This window comes from Stylophora pistillata, chromosome 11 (genome assembly GCF_964205215.1).
Source record: "Stylophora pistillata chromosome 11, jaStyPist1.2, whole genome shotgun sequence".
Taxonomy (NCBI): Eukaryota; Metazoa; Cnidaria; class Anthozoa; order Scleractinia; family Pocilloporidae; genus Stylophora; species Stylophora pistillata.
In genome coordinates, this window is record NC_142529.1 from 22,053,827 (window position 1) to 22,069,765 (window position 15,939).

At 38.7% G+C, this 15,939-nt stretch overlaps 1 protein-coding gene and 1 long non-coding RNA gene across 3 annotated transcripts; one reads left to right on the plus strand and one right to left on the minus strand.

The window, feature by feature from the left end:
• Positions 1-1,265: 1,265 nt before the first annotated feature.
• Positions 1,266-2,844, minus strand: LOC148720622 (uncharacterized). Its single transcript, XR_015993138.1, has 2 exons — positions 2,452-2,844; positions 1,266-2,321 (listed from the first exon to the last, which is right to left on the minus strand). It is a non-coding gene; the product is annotated as an uncharacterized LOC148720622 (long non-coding RNA).
• A 32-nt stretch (positions 2,845-2,876) lies between these two features.
• LOC148720623 (uncharacterized) lies at positions 2,877-13,804 on the plus strand. 2 transcript variants are annotated; one of them, XM_088738322.1, is made up of 11 exons: positions 2,877-3,490; positions 3,985-4,291; positions 5,073-5,135; positions 5,751-5,895; positions 8,705-8,746; positions 9,461-9,486; positions 10,386-10,427; positions 10,790-10,860; positions 11,350-11,449; positions 12,441-12,486; positions 12,984-13,804. In XM_088738322.1, exons 1-11 carry the CDS (start codon positions 3,442-3,444, stop codon positions 13,104-13,106), a joined length of 1,014 nt encoding a protein of 337 aa, XP_088594448.1. In that variant the 5' UTR covers positions 2,877-3,441; the 3' UTR covers positions 13,107-13,804. The 2 variants fall into 2 exon arrangements, with proteins under 2 accessions (XP_088594448.1, XP_088594449.1); XM_088738323.1 differs by having other exon boundaries at positions 10,389-10,427.
• The last annotated feature ends 2,135 nt before the right edge of the window (positions 13,805-15,939 follow it).

The following is a 15,939-nucleotide window of genomic DNA, read 5'->3' on the forward strand; positions in this document are numbered from 1 at the left end:
TCTCCTCAGTCTGTCGATACAGAATTTTCTTCGCCATCTTAATGACTGCTGTCCGAAGCTCTCAGACACGCCAACAGCATAAAAATGGGTTGATGGCCGAATTCATAAATGCCATTGTATCAGTGAAGCTCCACGCAATTGTCCAGTGGCTTATGTAGAGAGTTAAAATTGTCATAGCAACAAAAAGTGGTATGTAACGGACGACTATCACAAAAAATAGACATAAAAGTATTTTTGGCGCTTTTCGATTTTTGGTCCCATGTTGTGTACCCTTTGGTGATCTCGGGTAAAATTCCCAACGGGAATTTGTTGAGTGCGAATTTCTAACCGATGGCGACGAATGATTAGATAAATCCTTGTTCAAGAAACTGTAGAAAGTAACAAATAGACAAACAGGAAACTAGCTTAGCTCATAAGAGATATAGAGCGGTTGTACTACAAATCCAATCGGAAGATCTGATGTAGCCAGGTTGTAGAGGAACATGATAGACGGCGATCGAAGGGAAGGTGTATTCACTATGGCAGCTAGTACCAGGGAGTTACTAAATATGGATACAAAGATGAATGGAAAATTAAGAACGCAGTTTGTGATTATGATCATATCAGGGCGCATACACTCATTTTCGTGAAGGTAATTTGTGATCGTTTTGTTTCCCATCTTCTCTGTTAATTGTCAAAATTCAGCGGAAATTCAGCCCGTCGAACGATCTGTATGTGTTGGTTACCACATACAGATCGAAAGAATACCACAGTCTTTACATTTGGAACGTGAAGATAAATTTATAATGATATCCATTATTCAGAAGCTTGTTTTTTGTTGTTGTTGTTTACATTTAAATTTCTCCCTCAGATTGCATTCTTTGTTCAATGTCACGCTTAAAATCTTGGGAAATGAAGTTGTTACCACAGCTTCTAACTGGCAAGTCACACATTTTTTTGATCTGGCGCTGTGTAACTCAACAGGTCACTATCTAGCACATTTGTATCCGATTTGTATTTTAATCTGTCGAAGATTAGATGAATTCTCAAGTCCTCAACGCCTTAAATTAAAAGCTCTTTGCGTGTTACAACTAGCATGAACTGACTTTTCATATTCGGTTTTTTTTCAGATGAAAAATGAGGAAAAAAATTAAACACGGAAAAAATTGACCAGGAAACGGTATATTATTAAGTAATAAGTTGCTGACTCGCGTACTTGATTCAACATTGACACTACTTGAGAGATAAAAAGAGAACTTGGACAGTTACGGACACTAGCAAATAAGTGAGGTAGCAAACACATTTGATTCGAAGTCAAAGCTAACTTTACAAACGACTAGAATTACAACTTTCCATAAGGACCCTGACAGGGACAGCAAAATTGAAAAGATAGTGATCGCAATCGTTTTGACATGCACAACATATTTTAAACACGAAGGCGCGCTATAAAAGGAGCCTTAAGTCCCACTGGACCATTTGTCAATCACCCGTCGTGTGATGTAGAACTCTTAGAGTCAAGTCAGCTTGAGCTACAGCTACTCCAAAGCAGTGAACAGCGGGCGCATTCCTCAAAACTATTTTATGTCTTCATCACAATACAAGACTGAATTTTTGAGACTTGTATTTCCTTTCTCCAATGGAAACTATCTTTATTTGTGGCGGTAAATTTGAGATCGCAGTAGGTGGTTCGCACGTTATCTCATGCCTCCATGCTGATGAAAGTAAACAATAGATATCTCATTAGCTCCTTTTGTTCGTCCACCAACATTTAAATTTAACCCGCACACGTCAACGATGAGTGACAAATGGAGCCTAGGTCTTCCCAGGGAAGACTTCCTTATATAGCGCGCCTTCGTGTTTAAGATAGTTGTCCAAAACAAAAAGATTGATACAAAACAATAGAGAGAGGAAACAGCAAATTGAGAAGATAGCAAACATTGTTAAAACTCTTTTACAACTCGCCGGCAAGACAGCTGTTTCTTTCTAACTATACGTTTTGGTAAGCTTTTGAATGACTCATTTTCCCATTGATTTAAGATGATTGTTCTCTAAAAGGACAACATAGGCGAATGGAGACATCAATTCCGAAGTTTCCATCCGCTCTCCATCAACTGAGCTGTTAATGTAAATTGGCCACTCTAAAGAGTTTCAGCTGACGTTTCGACCGTTAAACCTTCTCCAGAGCGAAGGACGAAGAGCTAACGACGACTGAGAGCTAACGCTCTGAGGAAGGGCTAACGCTCAAAAAATCAGTTGTAGAAGCTATTTACAGTGGCCAATTTACAGTCAACACAGTTGATAAAAATTAAGTAGCCTCCCAGTTTGGGTGCTCGCATCGGGTTCTGAGTACAAAAGACAAAAGAAATCATGCTCAGCTTTAGAATAGAGTATTTCAACTTCTTGTAGTAATAATACCATTAACTTTCTGCTGGTAAACTTACAATTCAGTTTGTAGACGGTTTTGAGTTTTACCTTACTGGAGTTAGAAGAGATGACAACCCAAGAACCGTGGGTCCACTCAATTACCCATGGGTGGTTTTAGCAAATATTTTGATTTCAAGACTTTTTGCATTCGACATTTCGCCATTTCTCTCCAAACATGCATTCCTCGCACGCAAAGGGGCTCTTGCTAGCATCCTGGCTTGAGCAGCACGCCTGAGTTACGTAGATCTCCCAACGCGCGGGATTCACCAATCGTGTCACAGTACAGTGCCAATAGAGCCTGTGTGCAAGCTAACTGCATCTTTTGCATCAGTGCAAAGCACTTGTGTCTTCTCATGTCAGAGACATCGAATTTTTTCAAGGGGGATGGGATAAAAAGACGATTTTCAGCCTGAACTTCCTCAAAGATACACAAGGAGAGTGCTTACGCCAATAACCAACTGAAGCTCGTACATGAATCTCTTTCCATTTTTAACCGCCTCCCGGTTAGCTCAATGGATAGAGCGCTGGACTGTAGTGCGGGAGGTCGAGGGTTCGAGCCCCGGCCGGACCAACACTCTAGGTCTTAAAATAATTGAGAAGATTTTGCTAACTTTCTAAAACACCAAGAAATGGTTAGATATTCTAGTCTTCTCAGATAGGGACGAATAAATGGAGGTCCCATCTCCTGCAGGGTTGGGGCAGGAGACGTTAATTTCCCACACACGAGATTACTGTGTGATGGATGTCCTCCCCTGGGGTGGGATGGGTGGGTTAGGACAGCAGGTCCAAATCAGCTATTACAGCTGCCAATTAATCAACCTCCTTAAACAAATAAATGAACTTCAACTTCAAGCCACTAGTCCCCGGGATCTTTCAGGTCCCTGAAATACAACATGGCGGACGCGTGATGTCTAGTGTAACGTGAAATTATAATTGTTATCAGAACTGAAGGTTGATGGTTCGAACAGAATGTTCAAGCGCTGTAATGTGGATGATTTGGTTGTAACGAAGTCAAAGCTACAATGTAGCGACTGAAGTATGGATTCTGAAGCTTATGAGATCGCTAGAGGTCTATACAACTCGAAAGGTATTTTAATCGGACTTTAGTTGGTTAACCCATGAATCCCTAAGAATGACAAGCAGAAAATCTCTCCTTAAACTAACAAAGCTGATTCAAACATAAGGGTTATGAGAATAACGGAAATGATCAGCAAGTAAAGTAGCTCTAGACTTCTAACAAGATTCACCGATGCTATTATTACGTGTACCATGCATCGGACTGTTTAGAAAACAGAATGGAGAATATGCACACTGATGTGAGGGCGTAAAGGATTTATGTACGTGAAGATAACAGTATAGCAGAGTGGATCAATTTGTTTCTTGGTGGTACCTTTTTAATTGCAAAGATGTATATAAATGTTGTTGATATTGTTGTCAATATTTGTTGTTTTTGTAGTCATTTTGTTGTTTTAAAGAGGTCTTGTAAGGTAAACACTGTGGTTTAGGGATGGAATATCTTACACATCGATAAAAACTGATTTGAGATTTTACTGTTGTTTTTGTATTTAAATTTAATCCAAGTGAGCATCCAAAGACCACCCACTGCAGCCCAGCATGGTGTTTTCACTTCCAGTTCCAGAGGGCCACCACCTCAGGCTGGAATAAAACCTTGTCCATTCAGTGCCAAGGCTGAAATAACTACAGAGAGAGTTGGTGAGAAGACAAATGTAAGGCAGAGATCATGCCTTCCATGGAGGCCATTTTCTGGACATGCTGCATTGCACAGGCCAGCTCCCTTAGAGAACAAAGAATCTGACAGTGGCACAGTTCAAATGAAAGAGGAAATGAGCCGTGATTCTGATGCTGTCCCCTCAGTGTACAAAGACAGGTGAGGTTACACAAATTGTTTTAAATTGAAATAGTGTAGGCCATTAAATTTTCACTTGTTAAGAGAATTCTAAGTTTGCAGTAAATGTAGCTTAACACCTCGTAAACTGTAGATTTCCTCAACCCTTCACATTTTAACATCAGTATCCATATTCTCCATGCTGTTCTTTATACATTTCCTAAGGTGTTGACAAGGAGAATTTGTTTGACAATCCAGAGCCTCTTTAGTTGGTGATCATGTCTTTTATTCCTGTGACTAAATCTTTATTATTGTGAGGTGTGTATAGTCCAGTGGTCAGTGCGCTGGACTCTGGGTCAGTTGGCCTGGGTTCAAGTCCTGGCTGGGGCATGACGTTGTGTCCTTAAGCAAGACGCTTCACTCACATTGCTTCATCTTCACGGATAAGATGTAAAACTGTAGGTCCCGTCTCCTGCATGGTTAGGAGTAGGAGATGTAAATTTCCCATGCACAAGATTACTGTGTAGTGGATGTCCTCCCCGGGGTGGGATGGGTGGGAAGGTGAGATCGCTACATGGACTGAAGCGGCTGCCAGAGGCGCCTGATAAAAATGCTGACGTCCAGTCTCAACCTTACGATACTGTTAAGCGCGACTGAATATATCCACGTAGAAGTCTGCGGTATATAAATGTAAAAATGTAAATGTAATTCAGGGAAGATATTGTGAGGGGAAATTAGATGCCAGTTACTCCAAGGAGTCGAAGCGTTAAGAGCAGAATTATTGCTGACAGTAAGTGTTTTGTCCTTTAAATAATGTGTACAGGTGTATGCCCAAGAACATTACAATTCTACAAGAGTGGCTGACAGAAGATGTGCCAAATAACTGGTGAGTGCACATATTGTTTTGTTTTCTCTTCAAAATATGTGGTTTCCTGTGATCACACATTCTGAGCTTTGTTGTCAATCCAAGATACCTGTCCATGTACAGTGTGTTCATTGAGACTCCAATTTTTTTCTTGTTGCAAAAGTTTAGATGGAATTAAATTTTCCCCTAATTGTTTCAGATCTTGAAGATAAAAAACAATCTTGAACAAAGAAAATTAAAAGTCAAGCTATAGTTTCAAAAACTTTAAACTTACCTTGGAAATGAGTTTGAATCCCACCATGTATGGAATCCTTATATACCTACCAATAATTTGACAACTGAGGCTTGTTTACTGGTTACGATTTTTGTTTAGGCCAGGGTCAGAGGTATGTTTTTTACAAATGTATATACTTTTACCATTTTCATTGGAAAATTCACGGAATGATTTGGCAGTAAGCTACAACAAAAATAGTTTTCCATATCAAGTGAATTGACTATTTCCCTCCCTGTACTCTATAAATTAAAGTGTAATACTTATGGCAAAGAAAAATATGAGTGTTTTGTCAAAAAACTAAAAGAGTTTGAAAAGGTGTATATAAAAGAGTGCTTATCTGCCTAATCTTGTTCTGTTGACAGGCCAACACAACTTACACCCAAACACAGCTTTGTATTCCTGCCATGCATGCAGTCAGAGGAGTGTGTGTGGGATAAGCTACCTGCTGTACCACCTACTCAGCAGCCTGATGATCTGTTGATCTTTACTCCACTACCGCAAGTTAAGGTACGGTACATGTGTAGGGGGTTGATGTTGTAGGAGACATGGTGGCTTAAGGTGGCTAAACACAGTTTTCACACGCGCTTTTGCTGATGCAATTCAGAGCGCACACAAGGATTACAAAAAAACAAACATGCCGTCAATAGAGTGGTCATTTTATTTACTCAACATGTATCCGCACTATCTGTGCTATTTTTCTCCATAGTTGGTGCAGTGTATTGAGGGCTTTAATTTTTTATTACAAAGACATGTTAGAAAAGTTAATGGTGTAAAGAACCCAGCAATTCTCAGCTTTTTCATTGTTACCGAAAGAACCCAGTTGAATGCAGCACACATTTAGTAAGTATAAAATTGCGATTGAATGGTAAATTGCTTTCTTGGAAATATGCCTATTTCTTGAGAAGCACTCATTAGAATTTCATGAAATTTGTCATGATAATACTTTAGGAAATAAGTAACTGGAGTATTGAAAAAAATCGATATTTAACAAAGGATATTCTTGATAATCGAGTGAACCTTCAAGCTTGTTGCATGCAAATTATAAAGAAAATCTAATGACTAAATATTATTTTCTACAAATAAACAAACCAGTTTTTAAGGCCTGTTTATATCTATTGATGTCACCATGGCAATGGCACATACGTCAGCTTACAATACAATACAATACAATAGAATTTATTTCAAGAGGGTAGGACGTGATAGTAGTTAAACTGATGATCCTGTGGCCCTCTACCTCTGTACCTATATATACAATACTATTAAGTGTTATTCGGTTACAGAAAATCATTAATTAACAAAGAATCTAAAATGGTGCACTGAAATTGTTAGTTTCTATCTGGCCTTTTAAGAGAGTGTTTATTAGTCTCTTTTTTAAACTTTTTTGTGTCTTTAGAGTTTCTGAGGGTTTTCTCTAAATTATTCCAGTCTTTGATGGATCTAACTGTGAACATTCGTCCCCCTTCGGTAGGGTTGCTATATTTGGGGCAGCATAGGTTTAGATTGCTTTAACGGGTATTTCTGGAGTGAACATCAGAATTCAGTTGAGGCAGAGATTTCAGGTATTTTATGGAGCATTCTCTCGAGAATTAATGTGCATCTGTTGACATACGCCTCTTGATAGAAGGGAATCCAATAGCGCTTTATATTATTACTAAAAATAGATTTTGTTACGCGATAACCTATGAGACCCCCCGCACAGACTCAGACAAACATTGCGACCAGCTTAAGGAGATGTATGAGCGAGAGCTGTAAAATTAAACAAAACGACGGAAAATTTCGTCAAAAAATGACTTGGCGTTTTGAAAGGAAGGGGCATGGTTGGTACCAAACACTGTTGTTGGGGTGAGTGTAAGACAGACTCAAGATATGCAGATAAATGGCCAAAATCACTCAAAGAGTGAAAGGAATTAGGGAAGAAAGTATTCATTCCTTTCCCAAAACCTTCGCGAGACATGGCAAAGTGCAAGCGTTGGCTGGTGGCTTGTTCGCATGAGTTTTTTATGGAGAAAAACATAACAAGAAACACTTAAGTTATATTTGTGCTCTTCACTGGCCCGGCGGAAAAGGTCCAACAGCCGAATTTCCCGATCCACTAAAGGCAAATCTAAGACCAGCGCAAGTAAGTTGAGCACATGCTCCTTAGAGGAAAGCACCGAAAGAAAGAGAAAATTCAGCGTCAAAGAAACAGAAATTATTCAATGACAACTGCCTGAACATTAACTACATAAACTACATGAACTGGCATTTAATAGAAACACAATCAGTATTGAGCGAAATATACAAAAATCCACCGCTCGTATCTTACAAAAGAGGGCGATTGCTCAAAAACATGCTCGTGAGAGCCAAACTTTGAATAGGCTATTCTAAACGCGCTGGGGAGTCGTGTAGGCCTGTCAACCCCCTTTTTACATTGTTTACATCAGAATTTTCTTGAAAAACTTTGGCAGCAAACCATTTTCCATGATCGATTGCCGGATCAAGGGTGTGATAATTCCCGCATCTCACACAGTCTGTACAAGTTCTTCTCGTTTACCGCTTACTTTGAAGCCCCTACATTTTAACCACCGTTTTAGCTGGTCTACAGTGTATTCTTCCGGTTCTCTTTCAAATTTGGAGCCAGGAACGCCATCCTCTTCCGTCAAAACTGTAAGGGAATAAGCGAACTACTCGCCATTTCCCTGTAGCTCTCAAAGAAGTGGAGTTTGTTTGTCTGAGTCACGCGGGGGGTCTAAAATTTCATGACGTCATTAGTATAAAGCGCTATTTAACATGCTGAACAAAGACAATGTGCGTATCTTAACTTTCAAAAAACAAAGTTTGTATTGTTAACTTGCTGCCAGTTTTGGCGATCGAGAGATCAAGGGTTTTAGAGAAAATGGTGAAAGATACAAAGGTATCAAAAACTGTGTTCAGCCGTTATTTGATATTTTTCTTTATTCTTGTCACTAGTCTGTTGTAGGGAGAAAATCTGTCTTGGTCACTCATGGTGGGAGGGGGTGCTGGGGATAGATTAGCATCCCATCTAGGAGGAGGTAGAATACTCGTCATCATTTCATGCCACAGAAACCAGGGTTCATGAAAACTGATTGCTCAATTTTGCTGTCATGTTTTTCCACTCTAAGACTGGCTATTAAAGTACAAGTCAGTTGTGATTGATCACTTTTATTCCATTAGCAGTGTTTAATTGTGCATGTAGGTTGTTCTGGATTGCTTGGCTTACCGTAGTAATGTTCTGAGTAAGTCATTTGTAATGTAGGTGTTGGTAGCTGTAGAAATCCTGTCAGTGCTTTTATTAAATTCCTTTTATTGTTTATAGAAATACAAGCCCCCAAAACCAAGATTCCAGTCATTTGTTGAGGTATGATGAAAAATGTTTTTTGACATGCATCTTTGTTACACAGAAAATAATGATTATTATTTTAAACTTCTGATCACATGCCTTGTCTTTTGACAACTGGTAAGATGCACAATCACTGAGCTGCACACAACATTTATTTCAATGTTTGAAAAGCATTTTTATTAACCCTCTTCACCCTTACATCAGTATGCATATTCTCCATACTGCTCTCTATACATTTCCTGAGGTGCTGACAAGGAGAATTTGTTTAACAATCAAAAGCTTCTTTAGTTGGAGGTTAATTCCTATATTCTCGTGAACTTAATGTGTGATTCAGGAGTGATATTGTAAGGAGAAATTAGATGCTGGTAGTCATATACAGTAAACTGTAAATACTCCACAGGATTAAAATACTTCGTGCATAGAACTCTCTTAATGACATGCCACGAACTTGGAATTTGCACAATAATTAAGTTGAAATAGTTTCGTGTACATCTCTTGTCTTTACTTGTACATACAGCTTATCAATTCATTTTTGTGTATCACTCTTGTACTTGTACATGTAGCAATCAGGTTATTAGCTAGAACCTCAAGTCTTCAATGGTAAAATGTTGTCTCAACTTGACAAAACAAGTTGCTCTTAGGGGTTCTTTAGAGGAAGTGCTGAGAAATATGTTAAATCTCTCTGTTGTTGCAAACTAGTTTTTCATTATTTTGTTGAATTTCTTTTCTCAGGAGGAGGACAGAAGATGCAAGCACAGGTCCGCTGTTTTTGTTTATCTTATAGAATTAATTTAACAAATGTCAATCATAATTCAGGTTTAGTAGAGTTTTTAAGTGAAGCTCTTTTCACGCAACTGATAAAATAGATTTTAACCTGCTCTATGGTAAAGTTTGCACTTGAGCCAAATGGCCCCTTCAGCTGGATCTTATCCAGGTTTTCAAAGCATAAAGCAACTAGAAGTATGACTGTACTTCCCCCTGGATAGGATGTCAGTTGTTTAACTCGTTGCGGTGGCCAATTTACAATTTCAACTTAGTTGATATAACCAAATTACCTCGTTACCCCCACCGACGCAGCACCACAGTTTCTTTAGAAACTTTCAGCCTTTATTCATTAGTCCATTGCAAGGTTAACCATCGCATTTCATTACCCATCCCTGTCAGTTCACCCAAACCCATTAACACTCCTGGGTAGAGAGACACTGTGAAAATTAAGTGTTTTACCTACTGTAAGAACACATTGCAATGGCCCAGTCAGGTCTCAAACACGGAGCTCTTGACCCAGAATTTAGTGCACTGGCTAAAAGGCCACTGTGTCCCCCACCTGAACTCTCTATAAGAAGGCGAACAACACACCCTAGAGGGAGCAAACTTATCTGTGCTTGCCAGTCTAAATCCCCTACACACTTTTGAATAAAGCCAATCATAGGCCAGGTACATTTGAAACATGTTTGCTTATGAGAAATGATCATAAACAGGATTTTTAACTATAGTTTGCGGCCATGGAGACCATCAGAAACATTTGAATAGATGGTTTTCTGTGGTATACCAGTAGTTAAAGGAGTTTGTAGACCTTTCAACATAGGCAAGTGTCTGGTAACAGTTTTTTCTTGACTTTTTAAGTAACATAAGATTTTTTTTTTTTTTTTTTTTTAAGAAGTGACATTGTAAAAACAGAGCCAAGTCTCTCCTCACATGAGTAAGTACAGGGATAAATAACATAATTTTTCGCATTAACCCCATCACTCTCAAGATCCATTTAGTAACTCTCTTTACTGTCTGTTATACAATTATTATGATGTAAGTTCTGAGAATTTACTATTGGATCAACTAGCTATTTCCTAATTGATATTTCTTGCTTCTCGTGACTTGTCTGCTTGATATTGTATTGATATGGTAAGAAGATCGGTCTTGATCACTCATGGTAGTTTAGGGTTGATATTAATGTATGTAGCATCCATTTTGGAATACACTGGAGATTTCATGGTGAGATAAAATTTACAGTTGATTTTGCCTTCTTTCGTTGTCTCACTTTAAGCTTCTTTTCATTTGTTATTTTAGCATTTTTGAGGGAGTGCAGAGAGCTGATATTATTAGACAAGAGATTGAAGATCTTGAAAGGCTGTTACAAGGTAACTGTCTACAATGGAAGAACCTGGCAGTTTTGCCCCACTTTGTACTGCTAGTATAACTAGCTGGACTAATACTCATGGTCTAAAATAAGTGAGGAGAATTTGTTACCTTTCTATAATCAAGAAATGGATAGATATTCTAGTCTTCTCAGATAGGGATTGATAAACTGTAGGCCCCGTCTCCTGCAGGGTTAGGGGTAGAAAACGTTAATTTCCCACGCACGAGATTACTGTGTGGTGGATGTCCTCCCCTGGGTGGGATGGGTGGGTGTTGGCCCTGAAAAGCCCCTATGGGGATGTATGTATGTATGTATGTATGTATAGGGAGCACACCCTAAAACCCCCCTCAGGAAAACGAACCTTGCGACTTCTTTTGCATCTTTTTTATCTAGAAAAAAAATGTTTAAAGCCCCGAGTAAGAAGTTGATGTGTCACTGGAAGAACTTTGTTGTCAAATTACTGTTTGTTTTTTTTCTTTTTTCATTTTAGGCATTGGAAACCCTAAGGGGTCATCCCTAGTGGTACGATACCAGCATGATATCAACTACTTGAGAGACATGGCCAAAAACACAGTTGAGGGATATGATTTGTAAGTGATGATTTCAAACAAATTCTCTATTTTTTTTTTTCTTTCGTTCACTGTTTAATTGCATTGATTACCACCTGCAAAATAAGAATGACATCTGTAGCCTTTTTTTTTCTATTTGGATAAATGCCACAGCTATTAGATAATTTGTATTCTATTGGTTAGCACACCTTTGACTGCAGTCATGTGATTGTCCGTATATATCATTTTATTAAAAACTGGATCATTGGATAATGCAATTCAAGACTTTTTATTGGCTTAGCCATTATGGTATATGAGCCAATATATTATAATCTAATATCTGTACTTTGTAACATCTGGTTTCTTCTTACAAAATAAAGTCGAAAAGATTTGTCTAATATCTTGGGGGCTTTTTTTTTTTTTTTTTTTTTTTAATAAAACAAGTATTCCACTCATGCTTGTTGGATACGAGAGGATTAAAGCCAACTGGGTGCTACACGCCTTGTTGGCTATCTATCATCTCATATCCAACGCGCGCCCATGGAATAATTGTTAAGTATATAATTAAGTTCATCATGTTCCAATAATTAAAAGCAGTTGTGTAGAGCACTAATTGTCTAGGTCAAATTAATGCATTACTGCACAGAAGTATATTGAACCTTAATGCATAATGACATCCATGTACATGTAACTCAAAAACATTGACTTTCCAACTCTCAGTCATGTGCGTTGTTAACCCTGTTGTTCTATGGGATAGCGATTTTTTTCATGTTTGGCAGGGGCATAGTTTCGCAGTTCAGGATGATTTAAACGTAAACAGCTTTTTTTTCCAAATATTATTCTCAAGCGGCACAATTAACATTAACGAAACCGATAACATTTTCAAGCCATGTTACTTTATAAGCTATGGCACAGTGCTTATCAAAGAAATTTGACTGCGTTCTTTTTAACTAATTATTCGTTCATTTTTACATACAGTGCTGACTACATTGTGTATGTGTAAGCTCTGGTTTCTTTTCCTTCGTATTCACAGTTCCCAGGAGGTGCGGAGCCTTACCCCAGTAGCTGCCAGTTTTCAGGTAGAAAAATAATATCTCGCACACTAGCACGACAATTGAGCCACGTTGGTGGAGTAGCGATAAATTTTTTTTTGTTTAGTTGTAGTTTTTTTTTTCCCTTAACTCCCATGAGTGATCAAGACAGATTTTCTCCTTACAATCGCAATACAATGTCAAACAGACAAGAGATGAGAATAAAGAAAAATAGTCCTATCAATTATTGGATTATTAGTTGATTCAATACCAAATTCTCCAAACTTGCATCATAAGAATTCTATAGCAGAGGGTAAGGAGAAATACTAAAAAGATCAATGGAGTGAAAGGGTTAGGATTACCTCTTTGTCATCATGGCATTATTACAGTTGACACACGACTCACTTGTCAAACGTAGCGATCCAAAGGGTTAGGATTACCTTTCCCTGAAAGTTCCCGTTGTACATAGGCAGTACTGGGTTTAGAAAGTGCCGTTAAGTACCTTTCCTTAAATTAGCTCTTTAAGATCAACCTCTTCATTGCAGGAGGATCTTGTCAGATATCCTGAACAACACGACCAGATTGTGGCGACTATTAAAGAACGACGGGATCAGTGCGTGAGGCAACTGGCTGACATAGAACATGAGATCATGAACGAGAGCACGTGATATTCACAAGACAGGGGAGGCTGCAATCTGGTGGCAAATCCTTATTTACGGTTTTAAGACACACCCCTAATGCAAAAGATTTAGGGGCACCTGTTCCCCTCAGGGGCAGGGTACTTCCCAAAGGGGACTTTAAGCGGAGTGCCGCCCATGAGGCGGAGAATTTCAGGCCAGTAGTAAATGAATGTGAGTAAGAACTTTGTTTTGGTGTGTTAAACTTGAGGAAGGATTACTTTCAAAAAAGAAAATGTAGTACATCGCAAAAACAAGCGGGAAGATTAAGGCTTCCTTGCTTTTTTCGAGTTGGGCAAAAGAGCCCGTGTGGCCCTCAATGCGTTATGGGTGGGTACTGGTAACATCAATTCGCGGCGATATGTCGTGTTTAAAACTATCATGATTTAAGATAATAATTAACAATTATATTGGATGAGGTTGAGCATGATAGCGATAATTATCAAGGCCAAAGGTTGTGTTATCTGTCTCAGCATTCGGCTTCGGCAGATATGCATATTCCTGAGCTGCACTTGTAAAGACAAGGAGCGTATAAAACTGTCCTCCGTAGCTATGACGTCATTTCTACATATATAAAGTCTATTGTCTGTAGCTATGACATAAGAGAATGTATGATATCTTTTAATTCCCACGTGAACGAACTTTTTATTTAAACTTGACTTGTGAATAAAGAGCTAAATAAGACGTGATTTGAGAACCAATTTGCTTTGTGTGATGAGTTTCCAGTCATTTTATTGTTTTGAAAATGTAGCTGTTGTTCTTGAACGGCTCTGGTCAAGTTTTGACTAGAGTTGTCACTGTACATGGGCTTCATAGGGATCGATTTAAAGTAAAAAAGCAGACCACAAGTGGTTCTTGAACCTAACGTCCTCTCTGGTCAAGATTAGAAAAAGTAAAATATTAATTCAACGTAACGTCTTAGTTCCACATGAGACGGCCAAGAAATGTTTTTTTATTTTTTTATTTTTTATTTAATGATTCACACGAAGGTGGGTGTAAATACAATAGGACCCTAAGTCCCCTCAAAGATATTTACACCCTTGAAGATATTTACACCCTATGTATTAATTAAAAGGAGAACTGAATCCCAAAATTGTGTTAATTTTTTTCGATTGTCAAAGTGATGAAATTCTCGATTTTAGCCGTTATTCGTGCTAATGTGTCGTACCTATAAGGAATATTTTTTTAAAGTTTGTATTTTCGCACTGTTCGGCTTTGACACCGTGGGTACCAAGTTTTACTCAGCGGTCTTCCGAATGAGCTAGTGACGTATTTTATGGGGAACAATAACATCAGGAATCTTGCCGTGTTTCCTTTCTTCCCCATGACCTACGTCACACGCTTCCGAAAAAACCGCTGACATACGTGTTCTAATATAAGCCGCTGTAGCACGGTCAACTCTCAAGTCAATTATCGCCAGAAACCCTTCGTTTTCTGGATGAAAACTGTCTTTCGAGGAACAAAACATGACGGAAATTTGTTCTATCATACATAAATATTCGATCTACGGTGAAAAAATTACATGAATTTAATTTCAGTTCTCCTTCAAGTACCCCGGCCGACAGAGTTACCCTGTTCCCACTCTGCAAACCACACGCGGCCCAAGTTCATGTCTCGAGGAAAAACGAAAGATTATTCCTTTAAAGCGTCACGCGTTGTGTAACATTTTGCCTAACGTTTACAAAAAGAAAAATTTAAAAATCTCAAATAGCGTCCGACCCATTCAGGGAAAGGTATTTTCAAATAAAAGTTAATAAATCAGGAAGGTGTCATAATCTCGTAGATGGGCGAAGCCCTGGGGAACTATTCGCGGCAATTTCATCCTATTCGCCCATTTTGTTTACATTGCGCACTTGACAAAATTTACATGTGAAAGTTCTCTGGTAGCGGAAAGTCTATTTTCATGGATAAAAAACATAAATCGAAATTAGAAATAAACAGACTCAGAGAAGAGAGAAATGGCACCAGCACCATTTTGTTTTTGAGAAAAAACAGTCTTGTCACTCCTCTCCATGGCTGGCATCCAAATTGTAAACAAAGAAGTCGCCATCCAATCTATATTTGTCGTACAGAAGGTTAGAAACTAAGTTTTTTTCCAAGACCCAAGTACTGCCCTTGGTACCAAAACATAAGCAAACGCCTCGAATCTAGTCTCCTTCGCAGCCGTTGTTTGGGCTCGTCACGTAACGCTCCCTCCCCTACCATTGGGGGAGGGAGCGTTGCGTGACGACCCCAAACAACGGCTGCGAAGGAGACTACCTCGAATCGTATGAAATCATGAATAAACCTACCCGAGATAACTCGTTTCAGCAATAAGAGTATTACTTAAGTTGTCTGTCGATTCGCTGTTTTGCTTTTCAGTAGTTTCTCCAGCTTTACCATTTTTGCCGCGGGTTTTTCCTTTGCCAACGTTCAACAGAGCGAGATAAAAAAAAAAAAAACGTGACTGCTATGGGATACTCTTCCCACAGGGGGACCACACAAGCAGCGTGTATAAGAATATACAGTAAAGTAAGAGTCAACGCTGTGCTCTTTCAGGTAAAGTCTTGATCTATTGTCTTTGACACCAAGAGGTCCTGTCTACCCATTGGTTCGCGTTTTAAGAAAACGAGATAATTTTTTGGTGTGGTCCTAGTTGTTTACAAAACTCTAGGAGCTAAATCTCGCATTTGATTTTGAGAGGAATACATCCACTTTGAGCGAATTTATAGGGTATGTAGATTTGACCGATTTTCATGTAATTCCGCCAGAACATTTCAGGGATAATGACGAACGGAAGTATGTCAAGAAATTTTGATATTGGAAATTTTTTTCACGTGGTGTC

Bases quoted from the DNA above. Each gene is read 5' to 3' on its own strand.
- LOC148720623 (XM_088738322.1), top strand. From the start codon at position 3,442: ATGGATTCTGAAGCTTATGAGATCGCTAGAGGTCTATACAACTCGAAA. The intron at 5,896-8,704 runs GTACGGTACATG...TATTGTTTATAG, and splicing joins CTCCACTACCGCAAGTTAAG to AAATACAAGCCCCCAAAACC. The intron at 11,450-12,440 runs GTAAGTGATGAT...TCGTATTCACAG, and splicing joins ACAGTTGAGGGATATGATTT to TTCCCAGGAGGTGCGGAGCC.